This window comes from Cryptotermes secundus, unplaced genomic scaffold (genome assembly GCF_002891405.2).
Source record: "Cryptotermes secundus unplaced genomic scaffold, Csec_1.0 scaffold745, whole genome shotgun sequence".
Classification (NCBI taxonomy): domain Eukaryota; kingdom Metazoa; phylum Arthropoda; class Insecta; order Blattodea; family Kalotermitidae; genus Cryptotermes; species Cryptotermes secundus.
This window is the reverse complement of record NW_019719369.1, coordinates 277,699-293,372: the sequence shown is the minus strand read 5'-3', so window position 1 is coordinate 293,372 and position 15,674 is coordinate 277,699. Positions and strand designations below refer to the sequence as shown.

Below are 15,674 nucleotides of genomic sequence, written 5' to 3'. Positions count from 1 at the left end.
TAAGATGTGAGTAGTTGTCTTGCTTTACAATTAAAAGAAGACAAGGGTGTCAGTAAGTGTTCTGGTTTTTAGATGCTTATTTTAGATATACACAATATTTATATTACTACTAGCTGTACCCGGCCACGTGTTGCTGTGGCAGATCGAGTGAATTAAGAAATTCTGTTAGATAATTAACTGCTTCATCTGCTTCTACAACAGTGTCGACGGACTTGTATGTGACTGCCTCCAGTGAATGTTAGACTGAATGATATTGTTAAGTTCGTAGACGTCTTTGTTCTTGGCCGCAAGAATAGCTCATTCACTCAGCCAATCGTGAGTCTTATAATTGTTTTGAATATTGGGAAATACTTTTTCAACCAATTATTCGTTTGACGTCACTAAATTGCAGATGTTATGAGGCAACGAAATTCGTCCTGAGGTCAGATCAACCGGCACCTTTCCGTTCCCAATTTCCAGCAATTGATGTGAGAATATCTCAGCTGATCGATCGTCTTGGAGCTGGACATGCATATTTGTAGTTAATTTTAACGTCTTTACGTGTCGCCACAGAGTAGAGTATTTCAGGCAAACATTTATTTCGTCCGCTGGTGTCAATCGAGGAATTACAGGTAATGTTTGCCTGAAATCTCCTGCAAGCAATATTAATGCGTTCCCAAATAGTCTGATGTTTCCACGCACATCTTGCAATGATCGATGAGGAGCCTCGAGCGATTATTTGTGCGCCATTGTGCAATCATCCCAAACAATAAGTTTGCATTTCTGCAATACCCTTCCCATGCCTGATCCTTTGGAAATGTTGCACATGGGAGTTTCAACGAATTACATGTTCAATGGCAATTTCAAAGCGGAATGAGCAGTTCTTCCACCCGGTAGCAATGTCGCAGCTATTCCAGACGACGCAAGAGCTAAGGCTATGTCATTTTGGGATCAAATTGCTGCCAGAATCAATCTAATTAGGAACGTTTTACCAGTTCCTCATGGCACATCTAAGAAGAAGAATCCTGCAACCCAGTTATTGACAGTTTGCATTATTTGATTGTATATGCCTTTTTTGCTCAAGAGTTAGCTTAGGAATATTTCATTGCACATACGACAAAAGATCACCCATGTTGTAATTTTGTTCATGACGCAATTCTACATTGAACGAAGTAGCAGCAGATCGATTCATGATGGCATTCCCAAGTGACTGAGAACTTTGCTCGAATTTCTAAGCACAAATCTTCAATCATTATCAACGCTTCGTTACAGATTTCTGCTGTGAAATCCATCTTCATATTGGAATTTTCCTTGCGTATTCAACGGAAAATATCTTCAGCCATGTGCTGCTTTGCTGATTCCGCGACTCCTACGCAACGACCCATTGTTATTGCGTTGTCTCTGTGGGAATGCTCCATGTATTCATCATAACCATGGAGATTCGATACAGTATCGCTATTGTTACTTCCTATGCAACGGTCTGTTCTAGCGTTTCCATAGGGGTGACTCTTCTGAATTCCAAATTCCAATTCCGGTTTTCAAAAGAAGCATGTTTTTACCTGTCACAGGTGTGACATGTATATAATAGGTATATAAAAACACGTGCGCATTTGAATGCAATGTTGTGTCAAAATTTCGAAGCAATCGGTGAAAAACTTTCAGAGATTTTTGAGGGGTAACAAACGAACATTTACATTTTTATTTATATAGATATACTAATCTTTATTTCAATTTATTATATAATTAATGTATGTTACACAAAACTCATTGATGACATTGTGTTTTAACTATTGAATTTTTAATTAATAGACTTGTATAAAACTGTACAAATTGTATAAGGTTTGCCATTACTTTTACTACTAAAAGTAACTTATTTATTATATTGTATATGTTTATATCAGTTGGACCGATTATGTGAGAAATGAAGAAGTGTTATTTAGAGTCAGTGAGCAGAGGAATATCCTACACGAAATAAGAAAATGGAAGGCTAATTGGATTGGTCACATATTACGCGGTAACTGCCTTCTAAAAGAAGTTACTGAAGGAAAGATAGAGGAGCGGATAGAATTGACCAGAAGATGAGGAAGAAGACGTAACAAGATGCTGAACGACCTTGGGGACAGAAGAGGATATTTTCATTTGAAGGAGAAAGCTCTAGTGGAGGAACTATTTTGGAAGAGACTGTGGACCTGTCATCTTGACAGATTACTGATGAATGAATGAATATGTTTATCAGTATTTTATATAAATGTGCATGCTATTGGATGACAACTGTAATCCTTAGTTGTGGCTGTAACTAGGATGATCTTCACATCCGCATGAGAATGTACTCTCGACGGGATTCATGGAAGGTGAATAAATGAAATGAAATGAAATGAAATGGTCAACTCACTTATAGCTCAACTGAACTGTCAACCCTCAACTGACTGTATTGCCCCAATTGTCTTCCTTATAACCACTTTGCACAGACCAAACAGAAAAAGCTGTTTCCAACATTAACCCTATTGTTGTATGGGGCACATGGTAGTGTAGTTGGTTGAGGAACCAAACAGGAAGGTCATGGGTTTGAAACCTGATGTGGTCACTGGAATTTTCTATTGACCTAACCTTCCCAGGTGCATTATGGCCCTGGGGTCAACTAGCCTCTAACAGAAGTGGGTACCAGTAATCTTCCTGGGGGGTAAAGGACATTTAACACATAAGGCTGACAACCTCACCACCATCTGTAGCTGACTGTCTAGAAAATATAGGAGCTTTGATGTCTCACAACCCTATGGGCCTTCACAGCCCATTATGGGGGTAGTTTTACCGTTTTTTTTTGTTGTAGACGCATGTTTACAGATGCTTCTTATAAACAGGTTGCATAAAGCAATTGTTTTATTGTTCTGTGGGTGTATATTGCAGGAGTTACCTAGCAACAGCCACTGCTTACAGAGTCACTGCTTAGCAACAAGTATGTACACCATAATACTATAAAGGTCTCTGCTCTTGCCAATAGCTTCCGAAGATTGGGCAGATCAGTGTCCTTGGCAGGATTTGGTAGTTCGGTGATGACTAGGGACCAGATTTTTATGCCCAAATAATCCCTCAAGTATGTAAGCATTTACACATGAAAAACTTCCAAAATATGCATATAAAAATGTTCAAACTAAATATTAAAATTGATTTTACATTATTTTAAGACCAAAGACATTTAAGGTAAATTTATGTAATCACTGAATGATTCACTTGCAATGTAAAGTTATACTTAAAAACAAATCATGCAACAAAGCCAACATCTGTTCATAAAATAAAAGTAGAACGTAAAGCTATCCCTGTAACAGGCCGTGAAGGCCCATAGGGTTGTGAGACGTTGAGGGTCCCACATTATCGAGACAATCGGCTCAAAGATGGTGGTAAGGTTGTCAGTCTTATGCGCCGGCCGCACTTTACTCCCCAGGAAAATTATTTAATTAATTCCTGGTACTCATTTCTGTTAGAGGCTGAGTCGACCCCAGGGTCATAGTGTGGCTGGAAGGATTAGGTCAAATGAAAAAAATCCAATGACCTCATCAGGACTTGAATCCACGACCTTCCGGCTTGTAGCATTTATTTTAATTCGCTTAGTGTGGGTTGCAGTCCAACTGGGTCCACTCGGAACGGCAGCCACTGATTGGCCTATTGTACCTGCCCCGGGTGATTATGATGATGATGGAGAATTTGGTGGAATGAAGATTGACAGGGCAAACCGAAATACTCAGAGAAAACCCACCCCAGTGCCACTTTGCCCACCACAAATCCCACTTGACCACAAATTTGTTCATAACCTGGCTTTTTTTAAAGAATACTGTGTGCTTTTTCATTTCCTACTTCACCAACTCCTCCAGGAACCGAATTCAATTTGGAAGCAGTGGTTCTGAATACATTTAATGACTGATTAAAAATAGTATTGCTATTGATTGCTTTCAGTGAGGAAATGGTGGATGGAAAATGAGACAAGCGGACATATGGGAAAGATAAGTTTCTAGTTCTATGATTTTTAGCACATCATGGGAGATTTGAAATGAAGATGCACACTTGGGATCAGATGTATGTATTCACAACATTCCTAACGGTTCCTAAATGTTCAGTATGACTCACTGCACACAGCCACGTAATCCAGGGCATTAAAATAACTTCTGGTGGAAGTGGAACATTCGGTGCTACTGCTTTAAAGGCTTCATTTCTATATGGTACTTTAACAAACATCAACTTGTCATCAAGCAGAAAATTTTGCACACATTTTTTCTGCAACACAGTGCAACCCATATATGTAAACCACTACAACTAGAACATCATGTTTGGTCAGTAACAATTGTGTTGACATCAGGCAAAATGAACTGCAGGTTGGCTGTTGAAACCCTTTTTACATCAGGATAATAAAGGTTAAACAAGAGTTCCAATGATTTAACATTCTACTTACAAGTAATCTGCAGGTTACCGTGCTCTGTGGTTACAGTGCTGCTTGTGTTCAGCTGTTTACCATCCTCTCTGGTCCACAAGACTGTGGGAATTGGCACTCCGACTGCCATACATGGAACAGTGCCATTTCCACTGATGTCAATTTGCACATCTGTTAAGAATGGGGTAGCATTTTAACATACAGTGTATATTCATATATATCTTAAGGTAAAAGGTGAAGTTATTACTTAATTACATAATTAAGCACTATGCCATGAAGTAATGTGAAAAAGTGAAAGCTGTCTTCCTTTCATGAACTCAGCACTAGGCGGTGAGCTGTTACTGTTGCACCCCAGTCGCTTTACCCCCAGGGAAAGAGGCCCTGGTACTGGAGGCTGGGTGGGCCCCAGAGCCAGTCTGGGCATTATGAAGCACAGAAAAATATCCTGCCCCTGGTCGGGAATTGAACCCAGTTGTCCAGTCTGTAGCACAGACACTATACTGACTGAGCTATCTCAGCTTCTCACATATATCTTAAGCTAAATTCAAATGTTTCTGACAATGGTATGTTTCAATAAACATGACTATTATTTAGATAGTGTCAATCGTGGACACAGGTAAAAGTCCAAGTGCTTAACGGACTAATAGAAGTTTCCTCCCCTAGGTTACTGCAATAGAGTAAAATCATTGTGAGTTTTTTTGGACACAGTGTTTCAAAAAATAAATTTCTTTTCATCATCAGGTGTAAGGAAATAGAATTTATACTTAGTTTCAATACCTGGATCAATGATGAAAGAAAGAAATCCAGCCTCCAAAGGACTGTGTTTAAACAACTGAGGGCAATGAATAATCTCCAAAATAAGTCACATTTTATTATATATACAGGATGTCCCAGGAGGAATGGACCAAACTTTGGGAGGGTGTTCCTTATGTTAAAGTATGTCGATATAACCCAAAACACCTATGTCCAAAGTTGAACAGTTACGGAGATAATGGCCCGAGAAAAGTGTGGTCTTCTAGCGGGTCCACGCACTGTACCTATCAGCTGAGAGGCCTTATCTATGTTTGTCCTTGAGTGCCGTGATTCACCCTAGCTGTACGTATGTAGTTGGCTTTATCAGAACGCGCAGTCAGCACGTTACATCAGCGCTTGCCATTCATGTGTCATGTATAGTGCTTGGAAACCCTAAGGACAATTATGACATGGCGAGCGAGTATTTTGTACTTCAATTTTATGGCTTCATGTCACTCACAAGTTAGTTTTATGTTACGTACATTATTAACATTACAGAATCCACATATTCCTGCCAGCTTTAATATGTATTTTGTAATCAACAAGTGTGCAACGGCGGTCAAAGCTTCACAATTCTCTGGCTATTATCTCTGTAACCGTTCAACTTTGGACATAGGTGTTTTGGGTTATATCGGCATACTTTAACATAAGGAACACCATCCCGAAGTTTGGTCCATTCCTCCTCGGACACCCTGTATATATATGGCGGCCCAGGTTTTTTCCTGGGGCAACTCTGATGTTTTTATGTCACATGTTACAGGTGGTAATGACGCCCTCCTCAGTGAGGTTGGCTGAACCACGGCTGTGTCTTGGTAGGGACGTATCATGGACCAGGGATGTGTTGGCACACAGCTTTGGGACACCTCCTTGTGGTCCCACCGGGCAACGACAGTCTTGGGGGTCTGGATCAGTATGACCTACCAGGGGCTGGCGGCTGAGTTCCCATAAAGGGCAATGGCATCATGACCAGAGCCTCCCACACAGCGGCATAATGACTCTTGGGTGTCACTACGGTGTACCCTGGATGAATGTGGAAGAGCACTCCTATGGGGTAGCTTTGGCTATTTGAGTTGTCTTCTTAGAGTACCAATAAGGTGCCGCAAGCCTTAGGGCTCAACACTCTAAAACGGTTTGACCAAACCCATGTGGAGGGGTGGGAATGGGGAAGCTTATAGGCCAACCCCAGGGGCGACTCTCTCATGCAGGTTACCCTGGTCGCAACCTCATGACCAACTGGTGTCGCACTCCCATTAATCATCTGGGATTTCCCTCTCCCCCCGAACAGGCACTCTTGGTCCTGGAGGCTTTTGAGGGTTGCACTTACTACAGGACCAAACCACCTAAGCCAAGGTGTGAGGCATTGTGCTGAGGACTGCATGGCACTGAGGTGGTAATTAGCCAGTGTCTTGAACAATCCCCTCGGGGCACCAGGCAGCACCCCATTGTATTTATGCCTTCCACCCATATGGGGTGCTGTGGGTGGCGACCTTTCAAGTACCCAACTCATGGGACCAAAATGAAAGGAACCAAAAAAAAAAAAAAAACGGTCATAAGGATTTTAAACTGAAGAGAGAACCCCCTCCAAGGGGATCCCTGTGANTGAAAGGAACCAAAAAAAAAAAAAAGAACTGGTCATAACGACCTCAAACTGAAGAGGGACCCCCCTCCAAGGGGGGTCCCTATGAGAAATGCTTCAGCAGGGGGCTGGAAGCTCTGGTGAACCACTAAGGGACCCAGATGCAGCCAGCAAACCTGCTGTTGAATTTTCAGCCAAAGGCAGGAACGAACCAGTGGTTCAGAACCTACCTGAGGCAAAACCAAAAACTCTACTGGGAGTCAGTAGTACCGACATATGACTACAGGGGGCTAGACCTCTAGCATACCTAGAGTAGGAGCAGGATTGGGATACATAGTCGCTGGAGTAGGTGGACTCCATCTAGTGAAAAGAGCCTTGTCTGGATGCACCAAATTGAAGTTGGAAAAGGCAAGAGCTGGGGAAAGCATAGCAGGAACTGGGGGCAGTCAGAAACCAGGAAATGCAGGCTCATCCATGCAGGGAGAAACCTCCACTGGTACCTTTAAGAGGCCAAGGTCGGAGGATAGTACCCCTACAGAAACAGCCATAACTCTGAAAAGGCCCAGGGACTCTAAGGGACCAGGGACTTACAAGGAGGCTCTGACCAACATAAAGGTAGCTATCTTCAAGGAAACTTATTCTGAGGACAAGCTTATCGAAGATGACCAGAATTTCATTCTGGAAGCACTGGGAGAGGTGTTACGTAGGACTTCAAAGGGAAAACTACTACACCTGAAATCCTACAGACTAGTGGGTGGTGCACTTATTTATGCATGTGCCGACCAACAATCTGGTCAATGGCTCACCAAAGCCATTGACAACCACAGCCTGGAATCAGGGGCCAGGCTGAAGGCTACTGATACCAGGAACCTGCCCAAGCCTGTTAACGTGGCTCTCCGGATTAGGGACAAAGTTGTCCAGAATCAGGAAGAGCTGCTGAAATGGATTGCAGACCTCAATCCAGGACTTCATACTGAGAACTGGACGGTACTCGATAGAAATCTTAGTTCCACACCTATGCCGCATATAGAGAGCCTGCATGGCATATGGTTTTATCTTTATGGCCTGAAGGCAAGTTAAGGTGACGTTTATCCCAAAGCCCAGGAAATTTGATTACACCGAGGCTAAGGCTTATTGTCCTATCAGTCTGTCATCTTTCCTTTTGAAAATGATGGAGAAAATAGTGGATAGGCATATCAGGAATGGGGTGTTGAGGACATATCCTCTACACCGAAACCAGCATGCCTACCAAACAGGTAAATCTACCAAAAGTGCAATACACAATGTGGTAACACGCATAGAAAGTGCGATTGAACACAAGGATATTGCCTTAGGAGCATTCCTTGGTATAGAGGGAGCTTTCGATAGAACCTCATTTGATATTGTGACGTGTTGCGCTATGGATAGCGCCCCTCCCTCCATGCCAGCCGTGATGTGCTGAGCGGAGCCAAAGTGAGCCGGGTCCCAGTACGCTGGTTGCTAAGCGAAGTGAGTAAACAGCGGTTGCTAAGCAAAGCGGGTAAACAGTGGTTGCGAGAGATGACGGTAATAACAGCAGTGCCCATTACGTAACAGGCAAACATGGTGTCAGACAACAGTGGTGCCTATTACGTAACTGTTTTCCCGTTGTCCGGCTGAGAGTTTATAAGAGACCTACACTGCCTATGGAGTCATTTAAGTGTATCAGTCACCGAAGTGAGTTCTCCAGCCAGCAGTGAATGAGTTAGTGTGTGATCAGGAGTGACACAGTTGGAGTATAGCAGCAGTCGCGGAAAGAAGAACCGGACGTGTGTGTGATTGTGAGTGTGTGATACAGGGACACTTACATAGCTCCCGTACTGTGAATACGTGTAGACTATTGAAGATAGAGTGAACAGATTATTGCAAATAGGGTTATAAAGTGTGAAACCCCGCAACAGTGCAAACAGATTATTGCGAACAGGGTTATAAATTGTGAAACCCCGCAACAGTGTTATAATCAATTGTAGTTACGACTTGTAGGTTGTTAAATAAACCAATTAACAATCGGAATGGCGTCTTCAGTAACAAAACACGTTACAATATAATGAAACAGGCCACTGGAAAGCATTGCACAGAGCCTGCAATATGCAGGTGGATCAGTGCTATGCTGGGAAGCAGAACCATAGCTGCCACACTATCAGGAGAGACCCTGGGGGCTTCCGCGTCTAGGGGGTGTCCGCAGGGGGCCGTGCTTTCGCCTCTGCTGTGGAGTCTGGTCACTGACGATCTCCTGTGGGGACTTAATGATGATGGGTATTATACAGTAGGATATGCTGATGACACAGCAATCCTCATAAATGGAAAATTCCTTTTGACAGTATCAGAGTGTCTTCAGATAGCTCTGTACACGATCCAACAATGGTGTGAAAGAACAAGCCTAATAAGATGGTAATTATACCATTTACCAGGAAGAGAAATATTAAGGGCCTTTAGGAACCGACCCTCTTCCATGAGACAATCCAGCTCTCCAGCGATGTCAAGTACCTTGGTCTAGTATTAGACAAGGGATTGACATGGAAAAAGCAGCTGGATAAGGTCATCAATAAAGCCTATAAGGCTTTTTGGACGTGCAGAAGCATGTTTGGTAAAACCTGGGGACTGCAGCCGCACGTTGTGCATTGGTGTAACTGTGGTTATAAGACCCATAGTTACATATGGCGCCACAGTATGGTGGTCCAGAGTTAAACTCAAGAGGAGCAGGGCAGAACTTAGCAAATTTCAAAGGTTGGCTTGCTTGGGTATCACAGGAGCAATTCAAACATCTCCAACAGCTGCACTGGAGACACTCCTTGGACTCCCCCCACTGCATATACAGTTGGAGGCAGAGGCCAGGGCAGGAATCTACCGTCTCCAGTGCAGTGATCATTGGAAACCTAATCCGATAGTTTCAGACATGCATACATAACTCAAGACATGAAAAAAAAACTCATATTACAAATGGGGTCTGACAAAATGATACTGAGACATGTATATGAAAAACCATTCACGGTCAGATTTCCTGACAGGAGTTAATGGGAAGACAGGTTTCGGCCCGATAGAAAAGGGGGACTGATCTGGTATACAGATTGTTCCAAGATAAATAAGGGCACTGGAGCTGGTTGTGTACTGCTATGGAATGAGGCGGAAACTTAGTTTCAGCCTTGGGCAGTACACGACAGTATTCCAGGCAGAAGTATATGCCATTAAGGCGCCCCATATACACACAGTTTGGCCTCTCCCTTCCCTTCCCCATACATGTGCAGATAAACCGGCAGGCTTCATGCCACAGTCACGGTCTTCCAGCCTCTATTGCTGAGTCACACACGTCACATGCTACGGTCCTGCAGGTAGAACTGACAGACTGATGGGTTTTCTACAGGCCAACAGTCCAAATGATTGGCCGGCTGGCCGCAGCACACACATCAGTTTTGCCTTTCAGCCTTCAACTGTGCAGGCTGAACGGGAGGCCAAACTGTGTGTGTATGGGGGCCCTAAGGCATGTATTATGGAGAATCTAGATAGGAACTACAGAAATAGGAACATCTACATTTTAACTCACAACCAAGTTGCACTTAAAGCGCTTGACAAACACCAGATCAACTCAAAATTGGTCTGGGATTGCCATCAAACCCTCACGAAACTGGCCAAACATAACAGGGTACAACTGATGTGGGTGCTAGGGCATGAAGGTATTGTTGGAAATGAAATAGCAGACCAATTGGTCAAGACTGGAGCTGAACATCCATTCATAGGACCTGAACCAGCCTGTGGCATCTCTATAGGAGTTGCCAGAAAGGAAATCAGGGTCTGGACAGATATGAATCGCAAGAAATACTGGGGGTCCTTGACTGGACTCAGGCAAGCAGAGGGACTCATACAAGGGCCCTCTACTGAAAGAGCGAAGGAACTGTTGAAATTAAACAGGAACCAGCTATGATGGGTGGTAGGACTACTTACAGGACACTGTCACCTCAAAGGACACCTGTTCAAATTGGGACTAAGTAACAGTCCAACTTGTGAGAGGTGCCGAGAAGAAAATAAAACAGCCACACATATCCTGTGTGAATGTGAGGCCTTAGTTTATTTAAGATTGTGCCACTTGGGTTAATATTTTATGGAACCAACTGACTATTTTGACATCTCCACGTATAAAATCCTAAGCTTCATTTGAAGCGCAGGATTGTTGAGGGGATAATCAGAAGGGGAGGCACAATAGATCACTGTGGTCACAGTGCAAGGGCCAAGAAGGCCCACCCCTTATACATTCATTCAATATATATATATATATATATAGTGGCATGTAGACCCGTTGCTGTGCAAGGATTGCGAGATAAACAAAATATACAACAGCTATTACTGAGTAATGGTTTTGCAAACAAATTCATGGCAACAATTGGATGCAAAAATAATGGGCTCTGCCAGCAGACATGAATATAAAAATGGTACAGCAACATAGGAACGGTGTTTTCTACATGGTCCATGCCAATATCTTATGAGTAGGAAAAGTGTGGCATTCAGTTCAGTTAGTGGAATGGAATGAGTTGGTTGGTTAGTAAGTTGAGAGTTGAGAATTGGAGCAAGGAGTTAAGTAAGGGACGGTTGCTAGCCACTAAGAACGTGAGTATGGAAGCAGAGGACATTGTTGGGACCCATCACAAGGCAACGACTGACAAAGACACAACAGACTGAGAAGACTTAGTCCATGCTGTAGTGAACTGCAGAGTGTGTCAATAGTGCTATAGTTACTTGTAGTTACGATCTGTAAGTGTTTAATAAATCAAATTACCACTCTGAACCCCAGCTAGAGTCACTCATACATGTGACAATATTTGCCTGCATAAGGCAGTACTTGTATAGCTTGACTACACTGAGCAGGGCTCTCCCTATGAATGTATATGGATCCAGGTAAGCGAGCCTAAACACGACCCTTTATGTTGTGAACAAGATGATCATATAATCACGATTCACTGAAGGTTTTAAAAGAAACTTTCATTCCATGAAAGACAAAAAGGTAAAGCTGTTTCTTTACTTAATTAATTAAACACTATACCATGAAGACATACTGGGGAGTGGAGGTATAGCTCCACCTTTCTTGACCTCAACACTAGGTAGAGGTGAATGGTCAACTTAATGTTCTCGCCACCTTATTCCTCAGGGAAATCGTCCCTGGTACCCACTGGATAGGAGACTGGGTGGGTCCCAGAGCCAGTCTGGAAGCTACAAGAGAAGCGAAAGATCTTGCCCCTGCCAGAATCAAACCCTGGCTGTCCAGCCTGTAGCCTGTAACTTTACCGATATAGCCATCCTGACTCCACTTTCATTCCACAGAAATATTAATTTCTGATGCTAAATAATTAGACAGTTAACCATTCAAAAAAAGATGTGGATCATTTACATGCCTCTTGGAAGGTGTACTATTTGTGGTGGCAGTCCTACTTGCAAAGAAATTACATCAATGTCCACTCCCAGCTCATTTTCAGCGATACATATATATTCTCCATTGTCAGTCACTTGCGTGTCACTGATCAGCAGTGTTCCATCTTCCTGCACCTGTAATTATTGGGAATAATAGAAAAAATTATTAAGGCCTGCTCTGCTTTGTAGGCAACATATTCAAAACTCTACAGTTCATCTGCAAGAAATTTCAGTGCATTAACACTTTAAAATAGGCCACAGCACATGTACAATTGTGCTTGTCTTGCCAGGAAACCAGTGGTCATATACGAGGGAGTACTCAAAAGAAACTGAACTTATTTTTTTTTAAACTTATTTATTCAAATTTTAAGCACAAACCTTCAATCCCCTTCAAAGTACTCTCCACTTACACTAATACACTTGTCTAGTCTTTTATTCCATTTTTCAAAACATTGTCTAAATTCATCTTTTGAGATGCTTGACAGCGCCTCTGTCGTTTTTTCCTTCACCTCAGCAACATCAGCAAAATGCTTTCCTTTCATGTCTCTTTTCATTCGAGGAAACAAAAAAAAGTTTTGATCATTTCGGGACTCTTCTTTCAAAGCACAGCATGCTCCCACGCGACCTTGTTTTTGTTCAGCAGTCAGCAGTTGTGGCACGAATTTTGCAGCCACCCTTTTCATTCCCAAATCTTCTGTCAAAATTTGCTGAACTGAGCTCCAAGTCACTCCCGACAGCTCCACAATTTCTTCAATGGTCCGTCATCGATCTTCCTTGATGATTTCACGAATTTTTTCAACACTTTCATGTGTTCGGGCCGTGGAAGGACGACCAGAATGAGGTTTGTCATCAATTGACATTTCACCATTTTTGAAATGGGAAAACCACTCAAACACTTGAGTTTTCCCCATAGCATCGTCCTTGTACGCCCTTTTTAACATTTCAAGAGTTTCTGTTCCACTTTTCCTGAGCAAAAAGCAGAATTTCACTGCCGCACGCTGTTCACGAAAATCAGCCATTGCAAAAACGACGATCACACAAAACAGTTGTCACTATAAACGCTGCCGAAACTAGTCCTTACCTTCTGAAGCAACGGTAGTCGGCTTATCGACTCAGGAATGTTAGCTTTATGCGCTCATAGCGGCAAAACGTGGTACTACAAAAGCTCTGCCCACAAAAAAATTAATTCGGTTTCTTTTGGGTACCCCATCGTACATACCATTATACTAAGAATATTTTGCCATAGGCTTCAATGATATACAGTCAGAGAATATTCCGTATTACTTATGTCATTGGTATCACTCTACATTGGAACATTACTACATTTAACTCTTTATTCTGTTCGTCAGTGTAACATTTTCCTTATACATGTGAAAATGTCACAGTTTTTATGCCAGAATTGATGAAATTATTGTGATGTGTATACTTATTGCTAGGCAAGGACTCAGTAAACACATTCCTGAGCGAGCAACAGGATGTCTATTGCTAGGCAACAGCATGGTAAGCAAGCCTCATCAACAACACAGGGTGTTTTCTGTGTTGTCCATAACAAGTGGTTATAAAAGAACACAGTCAGAAGACATGACCAAGTAGAGAACAGTAGTTGGAAATAGCCAGCCTGCCAGGATATGAGCTTGGGAGCAGAGAAATTGAACTGAGTTGAGTCTTCGGAATTTGGAGTTGCAGAATAATGGCAAGAAATTAATTAGGCTGTGAAAAGAAGACTTCATGTGTGAGCTGAAGTGACAGTGAGACTGTTCTAAATCCGTTGCCAGGATACAAGAGGTGAAGACTGAGAATCCTAGTGCATATGTAATGGTGAACTGGGAAGTGTGAAGAATAGTGATAGGGCTGCATTACCTATACTCACGAGTTGTGAATGTATAAGGTGCAATAAATCCTATCATCAAATCCCAAATCCTGTCTTATAAGTCACCCCAACACATGACATTATAATTTATTTCTCTATGCCACTTAAAATCCTCTGACACACAAAAAATTGACATTTAGGTGGCACTGGTTACAGAGTGTTAGCTTGATTCGTGTCTCACAAAGAGCAACATACATTTCTTTTCTCATTTGAGAGGCAGATGCTGCATCATCCTGCTGGGCCTGTACATTAACACATTTACTGACAATTCCATAAGTAAAAGGCACGCAGTAGCTTAGTCGGTTGAGGGGCTATGCCACAAGCCGGAAGGTAGCGGGTTCAAGTCCTGATGAAGTCACTGGATTTTTTTCAATTAACCTAATCTTTCCAGCCGCACTATGGCCCTGGGGTCGACTCAGCCTCTAACAGAAATGAGTACCAGGAATTAATTAAATAATTTTCCTTGGGAGTAAAGTGTGGCCAGCACATAAGGCTGACGACCTTACCACCATCTCTGAGCTGGTTGTCTAGATGTGGGATCCTCAACGTCTCACAACCCTACGGGCCTTCATGGCCTGGTACAGGGATAACTTTTCTTTACTTTTACTGACAATTCCATTACCTAATACACTGTGTTTACTGCCTGCCCCTGGAGAGTGGACAGGTTGATGGCTCAGTGTATATCAGTAGCATCCAAACTCTACACAGTGGCCTTGACTCAGCTTAATAAAGATGTTATCATCATTCCCCATCTTAACAAGTGTGCACTGAAAGAACAGATGTTCCAGTTTTCATTTTTAAAGTCAACACATTTTAGGTTTTCATTAAACACACACATAATTAAATAATCAATCTGTGGTATTTTAAGAATTATAATCAGTTCAATTTTAAATATAGCTTTCCCAGAATAATCTGTGTCTCACCTAACCAAATAGTACTGTCCCCTTCCCTTGGGGGTGTGCCCCACATAAAAAATGCAGAGAGAGACTTATGTGTGGTTTCTCAAAGCTCAAAAGAGTTACAATATACAGCAATTTTTTCTTGTTTTTCATTTTGTTTTCATTTCTTTTCAATTTCAAATGTATTACATTCAAAATTCAGTTTTATGGAAAAAAATGCCTTCCCAGCAGGTAAAACTGCAGTAAAGACAAAGTTGTTCCTATGCTCAACAAATTATGCACTATGCCATGAAGATATATGGGGGAGTGGTTGTATAGACCCACATTTTCTTGACTTCAGCACTAATTTAACCCTTTGACGTGGTCATTTAAATTCCGCGGCCGCGGCTCCTGCGGTAATATATTCAGCCGGCCATTTAAATTTTGCTCGAAAATTATTTATTCATCATTGTTCTTAAATTCTATGAGATAGGAACATGAAACTTTCACTAAAATGATCTTAAAAGGTGGTTTTATAACCTTACCTTATAATATGAACCCCCTTTATATCTTCAATGGAAGCAGGTTGTTTAGTATTTGAGCAGTGAATGGTACGCTTTGAAGGATGAAACTTTCACTAAAATGATCTTAAAAGATGGTTTTATAACCTTGCCTTATAATATGAGCACCCGGTATCTCGGCTATGTAAGCAGGTGACGCCTTGAAGCATTAGTCTAAACACAG

General features: G+C 42.1%; 1 protein-coding gene across 1 annotated transcript in view; it reads right to left on the bottom strand.

Moving 5' to 3' along the window:
- Positions 1-4,420: 4,420 nt before the first annotated feature.
- Positions 4,421-15,674, bottom strand: part of LOC111865215 (hemicentin-1) — a gene marked incomplete at its 3' end in the record, with an annotated part of 72,062 nt that continues 60,808 nt past the window's right edge. Inside the window, exons 14-15 of the mRNA XM_023853078.2 lie at positions 12,167-12,317; positions 4,421-4,570 (exon numbers count right to left, since the gene is read on the bottom strand). Coding sequence (XP_023708846.1) covers positions 4,421-4,570; positions 12,167-12,317 — 301 coding nt within the window. The remainder of the gene's footprint in view (positions 4,571-12,166; positions 12,318-15,674) is intronic.